The sequence below is a fragment of the Chiloscyllium plagiosum genome, unplaced genomic scaffold, assembly GCF_037043375.1.
Source record: "Chiloscyllium plagiosum isolate Xiang-an unplaced genomic scaffold, Cpla_swu_hap1 HiC_scaffold_8, whole genome shotgun sequence".
Classification (NCBI taxonomy): domain Eukaryota; kingdom Metazoa; phylum Chordata; class Chondrichthyes; order Orectolobiformes; family Hemiscylliidae; genus Chiloscyllium; species Chiloscyllium plagiosum.
Window position 1 is genome coordinate 113,494,543 of NW_028270146.1, and position 22,704 is coordinate 113,517,246.

At 40.7% G+C, this 22,704-nt stretch overlaps 1 gene segment (V, D, J or C); it reads right to left on the reverse strand.

The window, feature by feature from the left end:
• Positions 1–219: 219 nt before the first annotated feature.
• LOC148149514 (Ig heavy chain C region, membrane-bound form-like) lies at positions 220–21,858 on the reverse strand. The segment is given in 8 exon segments: positions 220–683; positions 817–944; positions 3,764–4,093; positions 4,566–4,874; positions 6,841–7,152; positions 10,193–10,498; positions 21,278–21,628; positions 21,757–21,858. Coding segments are annotated over 8 exon segments (1,794 nt in total).
• Between the last annotated feature and the right edge of the window lie 846 nt (positions 21,859–22,704).

The window sequence follows — 22,704 nt, forward strand, 5'->3', positions numbered from 1 at the left end:
GTTCTCTCATCATTCTGCCTCTGGAGTGTTCCATCAGGCATACCGTGTGAAAGGCGCATTTACATTAGTGGGCTGCATGGTAGCACAGCATTAAACTAAATGACTGGATGAAACACAACCAAACAGAACAAGTGAAAGTATTTGGCTGGGAAAGGAGTAGAATGTGGGAAAATGTATTATTACTGACTGGCCTTGAAAAAGAATTAAGCAAACTCAAGGTTAGTGCATATTCATTCGAGATTTATTAACCATTTCAGAAAGCATTTTTATCCAAAAAGTTAATGTAAAAGCTAACAGAAGTGAATATAATGGCTGGATGCCACATTGAGACGAGAACACATGCGCTGTGAGGTGGGAATTTTCTGTACATCAGTAACAGTCACAAGAAAGGGAATACAAAGGCTCATCAGAAAGGGTAGGCAACCATTCTGAGTAAGGAACAAATAAAAACAAAACAAATGGGCTTCAAACAACTGGGAAGCTACAACTTCTTCCAACCACAACCATCTCAAAGATATCAAAGTAAAAAGGAAAATCTATCAATAATTGTCTCAGTTACACGCTGATAAACTGAAGTAATCTCAGTGTTAGAGTCAGCAACAGGACAGATTGGAGATGGGGATTCAGAGACCTTGATAAGCAGATCAGGAAAATCAAAGGGGTCCACAACTCATTCACTTAACCTGGAAAAGAGAGAGAAAGCAATGACGCAGATATTTATGATCAGGGACTTTCAGATTTAATGTTTATTCAATGGCACACTATTTCACAAAACCTATTGGACTGCTTGGCGTGAGAAAATGTGATTATTCTCACCTTCACCAGAGTGACGGCAGCGCCGTAGAAAATACTCAGGAAGAACAAGGTGATGAACGTGGAAGCAGTTGTCGAGATGTTGCTGTTAACATCCTCATAGTCTTCAATCCAAGTGCGATCTATTGAATCTATGAATATAAAGCCGAGAGAACGCATTTAGATTGTTTATTGATCCAGATCGATCGATCTGCATCCACGTCATGTAATTAGAGACCATTACATCTTCATAAAGCAGTCAGGTATTTCTCAATGTGACTCTTATCTGTATCTATTAGTGCATTATTGACTCAGCAAGAAATTACTAATACTAACTGCACATGTTCTTTCTTCATTTTCCATGTCAGAACGTTTTAAATTATTTTTCTTTGAATCTTTTATTTAAGGATGTTATTATTTGAGGAATGCTTATTACTAATGATCATTTTAATTATATCATTATATTTTAAATATAGGCTGTGACAGCACTTTAGTTGAAAATTGTGGCCATCACTGAATAAAAGTTCAAATGTGATTCTCGTCTTTATGTATTGGTGACCAATTGCTTGGCAAATCGTGAATATAAGTGACATCACAGTCAGGACATTGCTTCATATTTTAGTTTGTAGGATCTGTATATTAAGGAATAAGTTTTTGTACATGTGTCCCTTAATTTATTTGATCTACTGCTTGATGTGTTTGGTTTTCCTTTAATGTTTGTGTATGTGGTTATGAGAGTCTCTTACTTCACTCTTGCCCATGTTGGAGTCTGTGCATGAATAAACATATTCCTGTTCCTTTACTGCTGGTGTGCTCATGTGTTTGTGCACCTAAATTTTGGTCTTTTCACATTGTGCAAGTATCATCATGCTAATATGCCAATTCGTTGCTGCCTGTGCTTATCTTGTAATGTCTTTGTCAGTGTTCACTTTTCATTAGTGCTATCTAAAATGTGTGCTTATGTGTCTGTTTCAGATCCTACCTAAAATTAGGTTATTTTCAAGTTTATGCTTAATAAATGTTAGCATGCAATGTTATGTTTTGATGGATGTTTATATTTATATGATGATGTTTGCTTGTGTGGCAATCTTTCCCAAACCATCTCCTGATAAGCTTGTTTGTGCTATTGTTTGTGGATGCTTGCTGATGCTTGTGCCCATTATCCTTATTGAATAAACGCCCCTCTATTTGTTGATCTATGCACTTGTGTGTCTGCATGTGAGACTCTGAATTTATGTGTGCGTGTGATATTGTATACATGCTGATCAATGTGGTTTAAAAATAACTAATTAAGCTGCCTCTGTCATCGTATGTTTGTAATTCTGAAAATGGGAAAATAATGATATTAATATTTATCTCTGTGCACTTACGTGCGTGTGTGAGTTGACATGTGGGAGGACATTTTTCAGAATTTGTATCTGTGTGTTCATGTGTGTATGTCTGTACGTATTGTGCTGCATGAATGTATATGCATTCATGCCCATTTGTGTGTTACCGTGTGTCTATGTTTCTCATGGTTATGTGTGAGTACCCCTGTTCATTTGTGCAAATGATTTTCTTTCGGTGTATGTGAGTTTTTGTATGAGCTTAGGTGAGTGTTCAAGTACCACTTGCATGTGTGGCTCTGTGCAAGTAAGCGTGTGTGACATCTTATCTATATGCACATTGAAGTGTGCACATAAATATGTGTCTTTAGGTGAGAGCCCATATATGTGTCATTGCATGTGTATTTGCGATCATCTCTCTGCATCTGTTCTTATACCAGACTGCAATTTTTATTATTCTAATTTATTGTTCTAATTTTATTGGATTGCCCATGATTAGATTTGACCTTGGTGTTGTAGAAAACACTTCCCATCGTCGTGGAGAGATAAGCGTTTTATGAGCAACTTTCTGTTGCACTGATAGAATTTCTGTCTCTGAGAGAAAAGGCGTGAGTTCAAATCCCCACTGATAACATTTCTGAATATGTTTATTAGAAAATTTCTACTTGTTTTCTGTATGTGAAACAAAATGATATCAGGTATTCGAATACCAGAATTGATCCCATGTGCTCCAGGAAACTGAGACAAAACTATGGAATCCAAACCGGGATGATGCAAACACTAGTTTTGGATTATGGGAATCAATGTTCATCATTTGTTAACAGAGCCAAGCATGCCCAACATGCTTCAAAGGTATTATTTTGCATGGAAATGTTAAATTTTGGATAGTAAGCAAGAAGCTGACTGTTCCTGTTAGCAACTGGGTTACATTACAGAGGACATCTACCATGGAAACTCTGCACAGGGAGCAAGAGGACAGACCATTCAACGTTCCTCTCCTCTCTGCTCCACGACAACTTATCTGTTGATTCTCTTTGGTGCGAAAGTGAAGATACATTCTGTCAACTCATGCACTGGTGCAAGATCCCTGGAAGTTCCCCAGAAACAAAGGTTACATTCAAACTGTTCTGCACTGTTTACGATTGGTATGTTCTAATCAAATTTAATTTTAAAATGTCTTAAATTTACATTTCCAATTGGTGCAATGTGGCAGTTTAAAACTGACATGAATTTTGTAAGAATGTCCAATCAGGGGAATCAAGAACACCAAGTCAAAACTTGTGCCCTACCCTTGACATAAAATGGACATTGTCAGATTTTGTCACAGAGGGATTTAGGATGGATAAGGTACTTGGCGGAATCCTGCAATGAGTGAGCCTTACTCTGTCTCTGATCCAGGGTGTATCTGAGCAGAGAACATTAACTGCACAAGACACTCGTCCGAGATCAGTTAATAATCCACTTTAACTACACAGATGCAATGTAAGTCAGAGTGAGAAACAACTGATTCAGTATTTAACTCACAACGGGAGGAAAAAAAACTTTATTACTTTTGTTGAATTATTAAATGCAACTTTGAGATTTTTATTGACATGAATTAACAGGGTCCATCATTGCAAGTGAACTGTTTACGAAACTCGGTTTACCGCTGGATTTATCGACTGTTCTGTTGATGATCTTCAATGGAATCGCTTCATGTCCCACCACACAGGAATAAGAAGCACCGCTGGCCCATTCCTCCGCTGTAATGGATAACAGGCTGTAGATGAAGAAGGAGGTGTTGTCGCTCTCCGCCATCACCTCAGTGTTCTTGTAGTTACTGGGATTCACCGGCTTGTCATTGTTTGTCCACTTGACGAAGATCTCTCGGGGGGAGAAACCTCTCACGAAACAGGTCAGGGAGAGAAACCTCTGAGCGGAGATTTCTTCTGTTGGTGGCAGGAGGACCGACACTGATGGTTCCAGCGGATTAATCACTGCAGAATATTGGAGACAAATATAAATCAACCAAAACATCCTGAACAAATATCACAATTTCACTAAATATTAAGATAAGCCATTTTTAATTTGGGATTTATTCAGTTTCGTTTTCTAAAGGAGCAGCATGGTTCAGTCTGCTCCTTTAGAAAACATTCTGTTCAGTAAAAAGAATAAAGTTTAATGTGAAAGTTGCCTCCATGTTTCCAGCCCACAACAAGGGCATTCTGTCCAACTGTCATTGCTGATGGTGACGTCACAACCCAGGCTTCTTCCCACCTTATCTGACTTAATCAGAATACAATTTCCTTTGGTCCATCTTTTTCTGAATCAGCTACTTAGCTATCCTGCCTTCAGATACATCATTAATGCCCCCAATGGTGTTTGTTCATTCCCAATCAAAGCCTGCCATTGATGTAACTGGATCTGGATGACACATGGGATGCTTTGTGTTTTAATCTCACCGCTCACCTTTCTCCTTGTGGATGGAGTCTCTCAGCGGAGTCGGCAGATTCTGATGGTACACCACACATTCAAAAGTAACGCCACTCAGCCAGGCTTCAGTAGAAATGTCTAATTTGCTGATCACGCTGTCGGGATTCTGTCCAGGCTGGTCAGCAATCTCTGATTTCAGAGGCTTCTTTTCTTGTTTCCAGGTCACGTTGACTCCAGAAGGAAGATTGGACACAACGCAGGTTAACGTCACCATCGCCTCCAGTAAGACTTGTTCTACTGGCGGTGGGAGGATTTTAACGGTGTTAGGGTGGCACTCGGTATCTTCTATGAAACAAAAATCAAAGTCAATGAAAAATGCCTTTTTATGATACAAACACCCAATCTTCAGATTACTTCTTCACAGGGTGAAGACACCACCTTCAAAATTCCAGCTCCAACCATTGCTGAAACGATGCTTACTATTGTTGATGTATTTTGATCTGTGAAAGCATTTGTGATTACCTATAACATACCCTGTGTAATTATTCCGAAAGAACACTGGCTTTGTAACAAGTGAAACCTGTGAAAAAAGTAAAATCATCGAAGATACCATCATGTAACCCATGGAATTATCTTTCTTTCGGAGTTTGTCTCTCACTTAAGACCATCTATTGATACTTGTGACAAGAATAATCTGAATATAATGAGTTCATTTCCATGTTCATAACCCTTAGGTGCAAGTGCTGCTGGTCACGCTGACTGCCAAATCACATCCCAAATTTTGGACAAATTATAAGAAATAATAATTATTCTCTTTGCAGAGTTCTAAAGTGTTACAGGAGCGGTGAACAGCCATGGAAATTCTGTTCATCATATTTAACGTGATCAAAAATACTTTGCGTTATTGGTGTGATGTCATTCTCTAATTTATGTCATTGTTCCTCGTGAGCTGATTTGGAGTAGATCTGAAAACAAGACATTGAGTACAGCATTGGATATCGAGAAGGACACCCATCTCCTTAAGTCTTTCCCTCCATTCAGTTAGTTCATAACTGGTCTGTACTTTCACTTTATTTACCAAGCTGCATTTTTTAATTTCTTCATAGAGCAGGGGAGACAAAAAAACAAAAGCATCTTAAATTAATCTACAAACGCGATGGAAATGTGCACTAATTTTATAGACATCCCCTACTCACTGTGTAAACATCGCCACCCCAAACCAGGCTAAATCAGCCTGTCTCGAGTTCCTAGTTCATTCATCCCTATTGTAGCATTCTTACCAGAATTTATTCTCTTGCCGCATCCTACATAATTACAGAGAGCATCTTAAAAAAGCTTAGTGAGATCGCATTTATCCCAGTTCATCAAATGTGATAGCCACTTGGTCTGTGGTCTGATCCCATAAATGAAGTTAAAGAGCTCAGTACCAGATAAAAATCGATGTCGTACAATGTCCAAGGCCAACAGGTCATTGCTGAGCAGGGAATGAAGCATTGAACGCATTTTGATTTATTTTCAAGTAAGGGTCGCTGCATATTTTAACCACGTCATTTTGAGACCCCAACATCATAAGATAGAGGATCAGAATAAGGCTGTTCGGCCAATCCAGAGTTGAGATCAGAATGATGCTGGAAAAGCACAGCAGGTCAGGCAGCATCCGACGAGCAGGAAAATTGACGTTTCGGGCTAAAGCCATTCTCCTGCCTTCTCCCCGGACGAAACAAGAGCCGATCTATCTCTGGCTTGAGTACACACAATGGCCTGGCCTCCACAGCCCTCTGCAGCAACATGTTCCACAGACTCATCACCCTCTGGCTGAAGGAATTCCTCCCCATCTCAGTTCTAAACGGTGCCCCTTTGACCCTGAGACTGTGCCCTTGGGTCCTAGTCTCGCCTATCAGTCAAAACATCTATTCCGTGTTCACTCGACCTCAGTCTCTCAGTATTTTCTATGTTTCAATCAGATATCTATCTAATATCCCCCTCCACCCCCAAACTTATCCTTGAAGCGACTACCAGGCAAGGATTCAGCACTCTGAATGCCTCTCCAAGCATGGTCAGGCAACAAACTATTTAACAAAGCTCACTGTCTATATATCTATCTTCAACAGAGAGGAAACATGCTTTTCTGACTTGCCAAAAGGTTGAATTATGAGCAATGCTAATGTAACACTCATATTGAAATGAGATACGTGGCATGTTGGGAAACGAGAAGCTGTACCGTGCTGTTCACTATGCCTGATAAATTCGTGTGTTTGATTCACATCAGAGTTCAGAGTGATTTGTAGCTCTCTCAGTCTGTGTCTCTTACCCTGGAGTGCGGTGATGTTTTTACTTTGAATGTTCTCTCCATGAGTGACCTGGCAGGTATAGACCGCGCTGTTGAACCATTCACCATAAGGGACCATCAGCCGACTCGTCACCGAGAAGTTCCCGTTTGCCTCACACACGGGAGACGTGAAGAAGCCAGAATCCAAGGGTCGGCCATTTTTCAACCAACTCACGGAGATCGACTTCGGATGGAAATCGATGATTGAACAGACGACGGTTGCAAACTTGCTGCTTGCGATTTCTTCACTGGAGCTCACAGTTAGGAGAAGGGTTGGTTGGAGAGGATCTGTACCTTTAGGAAACACATCGCATAAATTATCTGACGAATTTCATAACAAATACAATCAGTTCTCATATATCAAGGTTTCTTGTGGTTAATGGATACAAGAATCATAATTGTGCAGAGTGCTGGAGAAGCTGGGATCCACACAGAAAGATGAGCAGAACAATGTGAAAGTCTAAAATTATAGGACGCAGCAAGGGAGTCAAGGAGGCATAGAAACTATAGGCCGGTAACATCAGAAGGGAGATAGCAACGTTGGATGGTATTCATTTTAATGACAGAGTCTGATGAACAAGGCAGACGAATTACCGGTAAAAATGAGGAAGTGATCCGGTTGCTATCACGGAGACATATTGACAGCCGGGGAGGAGTGGCTATTCAATATTCCAGGATTTAGTGCCTTCAGGCGAGACAGGGAAAGATGGAAAAGGATGGGGGCGGGGGTGTGCGGTACAGAATGTTGCTTCTGTCGCAATTCTGACAAGAGTATTTTAGGCTGCAAAGAGAAATGAAATCATGGATACCTCCTTGAACAAAGGCAAATGGACAGTACTTCAAAACCAAAATACAGCAAAAATAACTACTGGGAGAGCACGATAGACCTTACTATAGGTCCAAAAGACCAAGTGCAAATACATGGGCAAATTTCAGAGACGTGGAAATTAAATAGGGGAATGAGAAAAGAGGTTTTGAACTTCCTCAGCATAGGCTTGGATATTCACTTTGTCAAAAATTTAGAGAGAACACAATTCTGAAAATTCCCCCAGGAGAATATTTTAACAAAGTGTGTGTTAATACAGAGAATTTGAATCCAGACCTTGCAAGAGAGGTGTGAACCTGAACTTAACTTTAGGGAGTGAAGTCGACCCAGTGGGTAAAACACCAATGGTGGAGCACTTTGCAGACAGTGATCATAAATCAGTTGGATTTCAGATTGTACTGCAAAGGAATAGAAATTGGCCCAAAGTTCTGAAAAGGGGAAGGACAATTTTAGTAAGATCAGGTAATGACTTGACCAGAGTGTACTGGAAGCTGACACTTATTGGTAAATCCGAGTCAGAGCAAGTGTGACACATTTAAGAAAGAGATAGGAAAATCACAGGGAGGTCATTTCCCAGGAAGCCACTGCGTGGGACCAAGAATGCAGCGGGCTCTGGACACCAAAGGGCATGGAGGGGGAGATAAAGAGAAACAAGGGAGGCTTCCGGTCTACACTGAAATCTCAAAACAATAGAAATTAGTATGGAGTACAAGGGGGAGTTTGAAAGACAAAGGAATTAGAAGAGCAAAAGGGACCATGAGAAAATAATAGCAGTCAAAATAAAGGAAAATATTTTTAAAAGTTACAGGCTCATTCATAATAAAAGAATTATTCGGGAAACAGTAATGCCCATTAAGTGTTATTATTGGAGTGGAGCCGGAGGATTAGGTTGTGTTCAAAACGAATGTGTTGTGTCAGTGTTCACTAGTAAGAGGGACAGTATGGGGACCGAAATCATGGAGGGGTGTTGTGGTGTAGTTTTCAGAAATTAGGACACATGATGTGATGTTCTGTGTTGTCTTGCTGAATGAAAAGTGGTTATATTTCCAGGGCAGATGAAAAGTATACCAAGCGGTTGAGCGATGCAAAGGATGAAATAGTTGGGTTGCTGACAATAATTTAGAATTCCTGTCTGGCCACAGCAGTTGTGCCAAGTGAGTGTAGATCAGCCAACATTGCACTGTTATGCAGGCCGAAGGAAGGGATAAATAATGAAAACACAGATCTGTCAAGCTAGTCTCAGTGGTAGGGAAACTATTGAGAAGTGAAATTAGTCTTCATTTGGAAGATAAATCGACAATTTTCAGCATGGTTTTATTGAGAGGAAGTCATGTGTGAGTTTTCAAGCAGTTTTCAGAGAGATAACTCGATGTTCAGATGATAGCAATAATCAGAGCCAATGGGATCCGAGTTAATTTGACAGATTGGATCTAGAACTGGCTGAGTGGTGGGAGCAGGGGATAATAGTCATCGGGTGTCTGCGTGACTGGAAATCTATGTCTCCTGGTGTTCTGTAGGGATTGGTGTTGATTTCCTTGCTATTTCTCTTACATACCAATGATTGAGACTCAAATTTAGGAGGATGAACCAGTGAATTCACAGATGAAATGAAAACTGTCATGTTGGTAAGTCATGAGCATAATGGCTTTAGAATGCAGGAGAATATAAAAGGGTTGGTTGTTTGTGAAGAGAAGTTGCAAATGGAAATTATTCTGGATAAATGTAAGGTGATGTAATTCGGCAGACGAATCTGTGAGATATGACATTTTGAATGGTGGAACCCTGGAAAGGACTAAGGATCTTTGGTGTACGTACCCAAAGATCCCCTATAGTACTGTGTCGTCTGGATAAAGAGGCTAAGAAGGTGGGAGGATATTTGCTTTTATTATCCGAGACATTGTCAATGAAGATTAGGGAGATGATACTGGAACTTATTAGAACACTGGTTAGGCCATACTGAAGCGTTCTGTGCATGTAATCGAAGGAATGTGATTACACTGAAGGCAGTATTGATGAGATTTGCCAGGATCTTGCCTGGGTTGGAGGGTTTTAGTTATGAAACTAGATTAGATAGACAGGGGTTTTCCTTGGAGCAGAGGAGAATTAGGGAGAAGATGATCATGATGTCTAGAATTATTTTAGTCATAGACAGCGAGAGATCAATGCCTCAGGGGCACAGGGTGAAGGTAAGACCTGGAGCTTCCAAGTGGATCTCAGGGAAAACAAAATCAAACAGAGGGTGGTGTTAGCCTGGAGTTCAGCACCTATAAGTCATGTAGAAACTGAGCCACTCATAATAAGTATGAAGTTTTGAGATGCATCCTTGCAAAGGCAAGTCACATGAGACTGGAATAGTTAGGTGGCTGTTATTGATAGGCGTGAACTGGATGGATCAAAGGGCCTTTTTTCCTGTGCTGTATAAGGTGATTCTGTGAAAATGGTTATTAATAATGCCTTATTCATATTAATCCCAGATGCTCTGTTTATCTCAGTTCCCACAACACGTACCTGGACATGGCATTTCTTTGCTCTTGTGTGACCCGCTGTGTTGAACCTCACAGGAGATTTTGCTGGGGCAACCTACTGCTGACTCGGGCAGGGTTAACTGGCTGCTCAGGGTGTACGTTCCCTTCTTGTTTCTCACTGATAGGTAAGTCTTCAATCCAGTCGTGATTAGCTCCCCTCCTTTCTTCCAGGTTACCTTGGTGACGTCAGGGGAATAGTCCATCGCCAAACAACCAAAGATCGCAGAACCGGTGTTGTGCTCCTGACAGGAGGAGACCAGGCCATAAAGCGTGGGGGGAGATGGTGTCTCTACAATAGAATGACCAATTGAGCATGTTAGTTTCTGTTCATTTGACCTTATCACTTACTCAAATGTATCCTCAGCTGTAAACGTTTGCCAGTATGCTCCCGCTGAGTCAACAGCATAACTAGGGTTTATTTTTGGTTCCTACCAGTTGCTGATCATGATCATTGGTTCCCTATTTAGAAACATGCCCTCGACCTTGACCATTGCCATATAATTTAGGAAGAAGAACATCCTGATCCCACCCCAGTAACTGTTTGAAGATCTTACCAACTGACACTTTCACTGGATTGCTGTGAAGAGCAGAGAAGTTTCACAAAATACAAACCAAGGAAATGCAGATTCATCGAAATTCTACAGTGTGTGCAAACAGGCCATTTGGCCCAACAAGTCCACACCCACCCTCTGAAAAGTAACGCTTCGAGACCCATTCCCCTCCCCTATTATGCTACAGGGAGAAAGTGAGGTCTGCAGACGCTGGAGATCAAAGCTGAAATTTTATTGCTGGAACAGCACAGCAGGTCAGGCAGCATCTAGGGAACAGAAGATTCGACGTTTCGGGCACATGCCCTTCTTCAGGAATGAGCAGAGAGTGTTCAGCAGGAGAAGATAAAAGGTAGGGAGGAGGGACTTGGAGGAGGGGCGTTGGAAATGTGATAGGTGGAAAGAGGTCAAGGTGAAGGTGATAGGTCGGAGTAGGGTGGAGGCGGAGAGGTCAAGAAGAAGTCTGCAGGTCAGGAAGGTGGTGCCGGGCTGGAGGAATCCCTCCAGCCCGGCACCGCCTTCCTGACCTGCAGTCTTCTTCTTGACCTCTGCGCCTCCACCCTACTCCGACGTATCACCTTCACCTTGACCTCTTTCCACCTATCACATTTCCAACGCCCCTCCTCCAAGTCCCTCCTCCCTACCTTTTATCTTCTCCTGCTGAACACTCTCTGCTCATTCCTGAAGAAGGGCATGTGCCCGAAACGTCGAATCTTCTGTTCCCTAGATGCTGCCTGACCTGCTGTGCTGTTCCAGCAATAAAGTTTCAGCTATTATGCTACAGTTAACTCTGACTAATGCAGCTAACCTCCCAATCACTGAACACAACATTTGCAATTCCCCCAGCTTGCACATCTTTGGACTGTGGAAGGAAACGCACACAGACATGGGGAGAAAGTGCCAACTCCACACAGAGAGTCACCCGAGGCTGGAATGGAACCTGAGTCCCTGGCACTGTGAGGCAGCAGCACTAACCATGGAACCAGCGTGCTGCCCCACTAAGTACCGTGCTGCTGGAAATACCCAACACCTGGCAGTACCCCCGGAGAGAAACCAGAGTGAATCATAGAACATAGAATATTACAGTGCAATACAGGCCCTTCGGCCCTCGATGTTGCGCTGCCCTGTCATACTAACCTGAAGCCCATCCCACCTACACTATTCCATGTACGTCCATATGCCTGCCAATGGCGACTTAAATGTACTGAAACTTGGCGAATCTCCTACCATTGCAGGCAAAGCATTCCATACCCTTACTACGCAATGAGTAAAGAAACTACCTCTGACATCTATCTTATACCTATCTCCCCTCACTTTAAAGTTGTGTCCCCTCGTGTTTGCCTTCCCCATACTTGGAAATCAGGTCCAGTGAGCCTTCCTCACTTATCAATGCAAGGCAGAATGTTCTCTCTGGGAGGGAGGTCACTGCAGCAGCAGCACAGGCAGGAGCTGAACACTGGGACGGGGAGGATGGCTGTCACGGCTGAACTCATGCCAATTGTCTGGAAGTTGAAACATCTAATTTACAATTATCTGAATTCTGGAGGCCTCTGAAAAATGGAGGACCATTAAGTTTCAGAGACTTTGGAGTATTACAGCTGAGTATTTATGTAATTATGATTTGAGAAATGAACAAGTAATGTTAAACTTTAATAAATATCAACCTGGTACACAGTTCACCACCAAACCTCATCTTTCAGACTAACCACTGCACTTATTCTGTCTAGACCTAAATTTCCACTCACATTGAGAAACCCTACCCTGCTATATACCCATTCATGCCCGGAACACACAACCCCTATCACACGAAACACATCCAAGGCAATCCATATCGGGAGTGTAGCTGAGCAGAGAGATCTCGGTGTCCATGTACATAGATCCCTAAAAGTTGCCAGCCAGTTTGATAGAGTTGTTTAGAAGGCATACTTTGTGTTGGCTTTCATCGATAGAGGGACTGAGTTTCAGAACCACGAGGTTAGGCTGCAGCTGTACAAAACTCTGGTGTGGCCGCACTTGGAGTATTGTGTACTGTTCTGGTCACCACATTTTCGAAAGAATGTGGAAGCTTTGGAAGAGTTCAGTGGAGCTTTACCAGGATGTAGTTTGGTATGGCGGGAAGGTTTAATGAGGAAAAGATGAGGGTCTTCAGGCTGTTTTTGTTTGAGAGAAGAAGGTTGAGAGGTGACTTAATTGAGACATAAAAGAAAAACAGAGGGTGGACAGTGAAAGTCTTTTTCCTTGAATAGTGATGGTTAGCAGGAGAGGACATAGATGACAAATGTCAGAGGTTGTTTCTTTACTCAGAGAGTAATAGGGCCATGGAACGCACTGCCTGCAACAATAGTACACTCACCAACTTTAAGGGCATTTAAAAGATCATTGGATAAACATATGGATGAAAATGGACTGGTGTAGGATAGATAGGCTTCAGATTGGTTCCAGAGGTCAGCGCAACATCGAGGGCTGAAGGGCCTGTACTGCACTGTAATGTTCTATGTTCTATATTCCAGATGGACATATGATCTCAATTCCTTTCAGTCATTTACACTCTTGCCACCCTGCACCTGGCCCATGTTGAATCTGGCCCTGACAGGACCTGGCACCATCATTTTCACAACCTCGGGCAAAAGTCCACTACCCAAGACATGACCTCAGTCCTTGATCACTGACCTCTCATCTTACCCAAGTGAACCTGTGCACATTGCATCCTAGCTCCTTTCGCATCTGTGCTTTACAACCCACCATTTTGCCAGACTCCGAGCTTTGCATTTTGACAACACGTCCACCTGTCACTTCATTACAGTGACCTTCCACCCCCGAAACATCCTGGCACTCTGCCCACCTCTACACTAACCAGCCTGGCATCCTGCCCACCTCTCCATAAACCAACCTGGCAAAGACAGACCTCCTGCATTTCAGCTCAAACTGCCCCTCACCTACCAAGCACAATTCGAACAAATTATCCTGTGACCATTACCATTTACCTTGATGCCACCTTGCCAGACAGAGTGCATGCAAGCCTACCCATCAGCCAGCCAATACCTCACAGCCTACCAGCCCAAACTCTCCCACATGCCCAATCTAGCCCCTCACTTGCTCACCCCCTTCCAACTTTGAGCCTACTCCACCATAAAGTCAGTGAGTCATAAAGTCATACAGCACAGAAACAGTTTCTTTGGTCCAGCTCATCCATGCTGACCAGAGTTCCCAAATGAAACTAATTCCATTTGCCTGCCTTTGGCCTATATCCATCCAGACCCATCCAGTTCCTGTAGCTGTTCAAATGCCTTCTAAATGTTGGACCTATCTCTGCATTTACCACTTCCTCTGGCAGTTGATTCCAATGCTTTGGACAGTTACAACATGAAGCCCTAACTCCTGCACTCAGTGCTCTGACCAATGAAGATACATGTGCCAAACACCTTCAACACACTAGGTACTTGAGACAACGCTTTCAAGAATCTATGAGTCTGAACCCTCAGGGTCCTCAGTGTTCAACATCACTACCCAGTGCCCTAACATTAACTCTGTAAGACTCTAGGAGTCTGGAACCTCAGGGCCCTATGTATTACATCACTATCCAGTGGCCTACCATTAACTCTGTAAGTTGTGACCTGATTTGTCTTCTCAAAAAGCAACACGTCGTATTCATTTAAATTAAATTCCATCTGCCACTCCTCAGCCAATTGGCCCAGCTGATCAAGATCTCATTGCACGTTCAGATAACTTTCACTGCCAATTATACCACCAATGTTGGCGTTACGTGCAAACTTACAAACCATGTCCATTCAATGTTTTCATGGCTTTCAACCAATATTGTTTCCCTTTCTCCCACATATCCGTAGCATTTTTTAAGGATTGAAGGAATCTATCTCCTTATTGAAATCATTTCATATTTTGTCAATTTCTGTGGTGGAGAATTCCAAATGTTCACCATTCTTTTGCTGAACAGTAAACAATCAGGTTCAATGTTATCGGTGTGTTGGGAAGACTGGTGAGCAGCAAGATTAATGATCATCCCATGAATGGAATAGCCTTCTAGAGGGGCCGAGGTGCCTTCTTCAGCTTCCATTTTGCATGCCGACATGTCCCTTCGGCAGCATGTTTCAAAATTGTGGTCCTTAAGGATAAGGGCCATATGCATGTAAATGCTTCACCTGAAAGCTTTCCTCCAAATCAGACTTCAACTTGACTCGCAACTATTTCCCTGCCTGTTTCCTCTTCCTCAATCACAGGCATGGGACTCACTTCCTAACAGCGCTGTGAATGTGCTAATACCACACAAACTTCAGCAATTCAAATAGACTGATGATAATTGGTTTCTCAAGGCGATATAACAAGTCTGACACTTCCACACCTGTCTAGAGATGCAAACAACCGCTGGAAGAATTGAAAATTATTTGAGGCACTTGTGTGTCTACACAAGATGACATGGTTTCCTTTTGTGTGATTTGACTGTGTTTTCACTGAATGAACGGAGCTATTTCTTAATCATATAATAGGAATGAAGCTTCCCTCATTTTTAGCAAGGCAATCACACATTATATTTCTTTATTCCAGGGAAGTATAGTGTTAAATTAAAGAAATATGATGATTGGGATGTTTCAATTGGAAATTGTCAGAGATTTAAAGTTTACTTTCATGAGCAATTAATTCCAGCCTCATTGTGTCACAGTACTCACAGGAATGTCTTTCAGAAATGGTGTCTCCCTTTGTTACGGGCAGTGGAATCAGTAAATCTGGGATAGTTTTTTGCTTGTTAATCAAAGGTGTTAAAGAGTTTTAGCCAAAGGGAGACCTGTGGATTTAGCTCACAGATGCACCATGATCTAAGTAAGTGGTGGAACAGCTTGAGGGGCTGAGTGCCCTTCTCTTCCTCCTACCTTCCTATCATTGTGTCATTCATTAAGCTAGCACTGGCGGTGAACACTTTTTCTTAAAATATTTCGATAAATTAATTGTTTCACACATGCTTTAAAAAAAACTTCTGTTGATTATTTGGGACGGGATCATTGACATTCTCTATTTGAGTGATCAAAATAACTTCCACCCACTTACAGCAGCCACTGCACTCTGGAGTGTGTTGTTACTTCATAATATTTTCTTGTGAAACTACAGCTCGAGATCAGGGCGCTCAAATTCAATGATTCTCTGATATTTAATATCTCTGAACATTCGCAATTTGTTCAAATGCATCTTTTCTCTGAAGAACGTGTTTAATCGAACAGAACCTTTTTCAATGAAACAACAAACTTTAAATGCTAGAAAACCAAAATAAAATACAGCAATTTCTGAAGAAACTCAATAGATCTAGCAGCTCCTGTGGAGAGATTGCAAGGTTAGCCTTTCGCACACAGAGACCCCCTCTTCACCAAATTGTTTTCATGTTTTTGGCACAAGAGCTCAACCTGTTAAGATAAACAGTGATTACGTTGGCTTGACTCCTGTTGGAAAATGAATTCTTAGCAGAGGTACTGGATGGTCTGAGATAGCAATTGAAGACCAGTTGAAAAGCTATTGCCATCTGCAGCAAGTGTTGGATTCAGCGGAACTCCCACCGTACTGAACAATCAAATTCAGCTCCAGCACTGGTTTAATATAAAGTAAAACAGCCTCAGCATAATCTCATCAAATATGCTTTGAAAATGATTCATTCTGGATTAGTTATAAATGATATTGTTAGAACAGCAAGACAAAAGCTGGGATTTCTTTGAGCACTTACTCCATTAACCCCATCTAGTGATGCCCAAAAGCTTGTGAGCAAATATTGATCTGGAAAAAGCTGCTAAACACCAAAATTCTGTTTAATATCTAAGAGACACAAGTCAGGACAGCGATTGAATAGATTTCACTGGCCTCTGTGAGTGGAATTCCAACAAACACCCAAACATTTCAATCTGCTTTCTTGCACTGAAGTAACCTGATAAGAGAGAGATGGTGTTACATACCTCTCTAACAGGTTGTCAGTGAACACAGGCCACCTGGCACAGAATCAGGGACCCTACTACAACATCACAACAGACCTGAACACAATGATCTTGACACTATCACGGAGAACACAGCCCACCTGTTTTGACAGTACATAAACCATGTTAGTTATTATCACCTTCCAACAACCAGGGATTGTTCCAGAATGTTTGTACAATGAAAGTAACATTTCAACATTTATCCAAGAATGCTTTGACAGCAGCTCCAAATTGTTCAAACTCTATGGGAACTACAGAGGAATAAATCTAGGAATTGCATTGCCATCAATTCACTGTCACTGGATTCCAACCTAGAATTCCCTTCCTCTTTCCCCTGTGAATGTTGCTGCACCAGACGGTCTACTTAGTTTGGAAAAGATTAAAATGTTTTGAAGTGTGATATGACCATTGCCAGTGACATTAAAAGCTGATAATAATAGGTTTTCAAATAATAAGATGCAAAAAAATTCTGATTCTACATTGTGCCACGAAACATGTCCTGCATAACTGAGGCACAAAGAAAATATACAGCATATTTCCCTCTGCCTCGCTCAATCAAATATCTCTTGTTGCCAACAACCAATTTCAAAACTCTTGCTGTCTGCCTTTTGTTCCTGAAACGTACATTCTGATTGGAACAACTTAGTCAGGGCTCTCAATTCTGAGGCACCTAATCGAATATTGTATTTCTGGCAGATAAAGCTCAAGATAAAATTGAACTGCCTGAGATTCAGGTATCCGAACTGGACAATTTACAAATGGTCAGGACTGTTGACAAGTTAGTCGGAGATAGCACTGAAACAAACTGCACAACAGACTTAATCCTAGAGGATACATTGCTCAACTCCTCACGTCAAATATATTCACTGTAATTGAACATTCATCAGAGGAACTAACCAATGGATTAATGTGAACGAGAATGTGTTCACAATGAACATAAATAACCACTGAGTTAATAAACTTAATAAGTCATTGTATTTAACAAAATTATTGAGGTGGGAAATATCGCCAATTAAAGCCCAGATCCGGAGGAAATGGATTATTCTCTAAATTATTTTTACATATTCTTAAAACGTTCCTTGAACTGTGGAGATTTTGCATGCACTGCATAAAGTCCAGTGTGGAAAGCATTTCTGTTGAAGGAATTAGGGCAAGGTCATTTTCTTTGTTAACTGCTTTTAATGAACGAAAATGTTTAAAAAGGTATGAATTGAAAACATGCTTCTGTCTGGAGTTGCCCACTTTAGCGGTTGTCTAAGTAAATGTGGGCACTGCTGCCTCACAGATCCAGGTACCTAGGCTCGGTTCCAGCTTCGGGTGACTGCCAAGTGGAGTTTACACAATGTCCCCTGTGTCTGTGTGGGTTTCCTCCCACAATCCAAAGATGTGCATGAAGGGGAAATGGTCAAGCTATATCGTCCATAGTGTTAGGTGCATTAGTCAGGGGTAAATAAAGGGAAGGGGAATGGGTCTGGGTGGGTTACTCTTCAGAGGGTCGGTGTGGACTTGTTGGGCCAAATGGCCCGATACATACTGCAGGAAATCTAATCTAAATGATTGACACACTTAACTAATGTGAGCAATTCCTTCCGATCGCTACATTGCAATAAATCGGTCAAGTATATTAATTAAAATAAATATTAATCTATTTTCAGTGTCTGAATAAACAATGTGCTCTGTTATCCTCTAGTTCGTCTTCTGCAAATTTGTGAACGCTGCATCCGTCTGAACACATCGATGTAAAATGAATTCTCTGCGTTTGCAGCAAGCACTCCCATGGTTTTAAGAGTAGGGTTCCGACAGTATAGAAACAGGCCATTTGGCCCAACAATTCCACACTGACCCTCTGAACAGTAAGAAGCCCAGCCAGACCCATTCCCCCTAATTTATATTTACCCCTGATTAATGCACCCTAACCTACACATCCCTGAACACTATGGCTGTGCTAAGTTGCACAAATCACCTGACTTGCCCATCTTTTGGACTGTGGTAGGAAATCAGATCGCCCGAAGGAAACCCACGCAGACACAGGGAGAATGTACTAACTCCACACAGGCAGTCACCCGAGGGTGGAATCGAATTTGGGACCGAATGTGAGGCAGCAGTGCCAACCACTGAGACACCATGCTGCTCTGCGAGTTCATGAGTGGATTATTTTAATTAATTCAAAATTTGGCCTTGGTCACATAATTCACAATAGCAGTTGTTTCCGAAAGAATGACTCCTCAGTTGATATTTTGTTGTAAAATGGAACTATTTATTTAAAATGCACAGATTGGGAACAATCTAAAGCACTGTGCAGATTAAATAATTCAGTTAATGTTTTATTTTTATTCTGTAAATCCAGTTTAATCAGGGACATAACAATTAATTAATTCAAGTTGCGTGTGAAACTGATCAAAGCAGTGAAACTGACCTGTTCTTCATAGAATTGAGCAGAATTTCCAAATGGTCTTTGCCAATGATCTTTTCCAGCCAGAAAAATATGTATGTAGTGTACAGCGGAATTGAAAGGTGTTTCTTGATCAATTATAACACAGTCATGGTATTTTTGCTCAAGAGCAAGAACTATTCGAACATTAGACTTTTGAAATTCTATTTATATTTCTCTATAACTTGTAAACTGTTTAAAGACAGACCTTGTGACTGAACTAGATAGTTGAGTTCTGAATTTGGATTGTAAAGTATGGATTAGATTAATCCTTAATTATTTATTTTAAGCAAAAATGGCGCCCGAAGGTATCTGTTTTCCCTTCATTTCTAAAACCTTTGCGATTTGCCTTTCACTTAATAATAGGCTTTATGAAATTGCAACTTGCACGCTGAATGCATTGAATGAGGAACCAGGAACGGTTCACTGTCACCAACCGTGTTAACATTGCAAAAACAATGTAGAAACCAGAAACGGTTTCCCAAATATAACACATTTAATGTTACCCAAGCACAGTCCCCCCTCAACAGATCAATGATCACCAGATCACAACACGGTGTGTTTGCAGCAGAACTAGCTCTGCAAACATTTTCAACAGAACCAAGAACATGATGTAACCTCACAAAAAAAAACAAATTGAGGTCTAACAAAGCTGCTCAGAATCCAGCAAACTAATGATTAAATTGAATAGAAATAACAAGTCATAACAGCAACTTTGTTTGTGAGGGGACTTAACACTTAAAGCTGTAACGTTTCTGGCAACAGTTCAATTTATTTCCAACCTGCACACCCTTCTTGATCGTGACAATCCTGTGCAGCGCACAGTAGAGTGGTTGAAGGCATATATTGATTAATCACTTCATGGTCAAAACAAAATTACTGAATGGACAAATATTACCACATTATAATTTTAAGTTAGTATCAATTACATAATCTGATCAATTCTGTAGTTTCAGATTTTAGTCCCAAACTTTATTTTGAATGAGGCTACTCAAAACAAAATTCAGTTAGCTTACAATTAGAACTGAGTTTTTTTTTTAAAAAGTCAATGCATTAAAAACTCGTTTTTTTTTCATTTCTCACACTTCCGGGTTTCTGCCTTAAGTTGTTTTTCAGACCGTTACAAATGGATGTAATGTTTTCAATCAAGCAGAGAAAAATGTGTCAAAAAAGTTTAACAAATGCAGAAATGATTCATGAAAAACAAAAGAACTTCACAAATATTGGTCATGAAAAGGTATCCAGAGAGACAATCTCCTCACCAGAAAGAAAACACCAGTTACAGAAAGCATGAAAATGCAGATCAATTTCACAAACTGAATAAGAATCCAATCAACTCAATTCAACAGAATCAAGGAAAATAAAATCAGAATCCAATCAACTCAGAAAAACAGATTTGAATGAAACATAATCAGAATCCAAACAATTCAATTCAACAGAATCAAATAAAACAATTTCAAAAAACCAATCAACACAATTCACCAAAGTAAAAACAAAGTCAGAATCTAATCAACACATTTCAAACCGAATCAACTTAAACAAAGCCAAAATCCAATCAACTCAATTCAACAGAATCAAGTAAAACAAACTCAGAATCTAATCAACAGAATGCAATATAGCACCGCAAGAAAAATTTATGACACTTTCTAACCTGCTTGTCATCAACAAAATTATCAAAATAAATGTGAAAATAGAATCATGGTAAGAACATATAGTAAAGAAATGAATAATGATATTTTAGCATATTTTAATCATGTTTGGTAATATCTCGAACATCTTTGAATTCTTAGCGTTTGTTATTGATAATAAAACTCACAGTCAGGGTGTCACTAACATTAAACATTATTTATAGCTGACTGATTAAGAGACATTAGGTGGTTCAAGTAACCCAGCCACACAGAATGCCCATCTGATCAAAACAAAGAGATACACGAAGCAACTGGCTCCATCATCCCCATTGTAACTATTTGCTGAGCCTTAACTGAAGTCTATAATCAGTCTGAACAAAAATTAATCCAAACCAAACCAAACTCAGCACAGAATCTGAGTTTCATTTAATTCAGAAATTAGTCACATGAATAGAAAGTTTTTAAAAAGTCAGAAAGAAAGTTCAAGGGTCTTACCTGAAGTCACAGTCACCATGGTCCCTTGGCCCCAGTATTGGTTATAGTATCTTGCACAGTAATAGATGGCGGTGTCTTCGATCTTCAGGTTCCCCATGTCCAACGCGAAAATGTTGTTTGAATTGTCTTTGGACGCAGTAAATCGACCCTTGATGGCTGGTGCATAGTTACTGCTGGATGAACTATAGTAGCGAACCAGCCACTCCAGACCCTGTCCGGGAACCTGTCGGACCCAGTACATGTAGCTGCCGCTAAGATCGAACCCGCTGGTTTTACAGGTCAGTTTCAGGTTGCCTGCGGGCCGGCCAGTCTCTGCCTCTGGCTGGGTCAAAACAATCTCCGACTGGACACCTTTAAAAAAGAAAACAAATAAACCGTGAGCATTAATGCTGATGACATGATGGCTGAGTGTTTTACATTCCTGCGGTAGACTAACATTGAGACAGAAACAAAGAGAGACATGAACAAAAAACCCTCACATGATAAGAAAATCAGTAACAGACTGAGAAAAATTGTCGACACAATCATTCTGATAAATTGTGGGAAACGGTTCTGCTAAGATCTTTCTAAACAGAGCCGACCCAGGAGTGTTGAATTACAGTCCAGTGCCAAAGGTTTATATGGCCATCGGAAGGGGCAGACTTACTGCTTCCGCATGTTGGTTTCCTGCTGGAGGCTGAGACTGGATCCTGGTATCAGCTTGCACAGCCCGAACACATGGGATCATGTATTTACATGAGGTTTTGCTTAAACACGGACACATACACATCTTGGGATATTTCTTTTGCTGAATAGCTTCTTTGGAAGTAAATTTGAGTAGCTTCAGGTCTGTTTCACATGATAGTTGCATGTATTTTGTTTAAAAAAAAACAAATGCAACTGGAAGTTAGCTCCCTTTATTTCTACATTCATTCACAAGCAGATAAAACTAAAATGAAAGTTCAAACATATTACCAGCCAATAAAACAGTTGAGTTTTTCTTCCCTGGATACTGCAAGTCTCTGTCGCACTCAAAATAACATGTAATTCATATGAAACATTTCAAAATTCAATTTAGGCAACTGAGCGTGTCCAAAGTGATTATATTTAGAATATTCAATTAGAAGTTAACTCCCTTTAATCCTACATTCCACCACAAGCAGATAAAGCTAAAAAGAACTTCAATAATATTATTAGCCAACAAAATGAATGACTTTATTTTTGCTGTCACTCAAAGTCTCTCTCATATTACAAAATAACATATCATTTCTAATCTGCGTTTCTAAATTCAGTTTCGGCAACCTAATATGGAGCATGTCTAAAGTGATTATGTTCAGAATGTGAGTGTATGTCACTAAACAGTTTGGACCCGGAGATTAGAAGCACCTCCTTACATTGCAGAATGTCTCTCCCTGCATTTTTTTTTTCAAATTGCTCCGACACTAAAA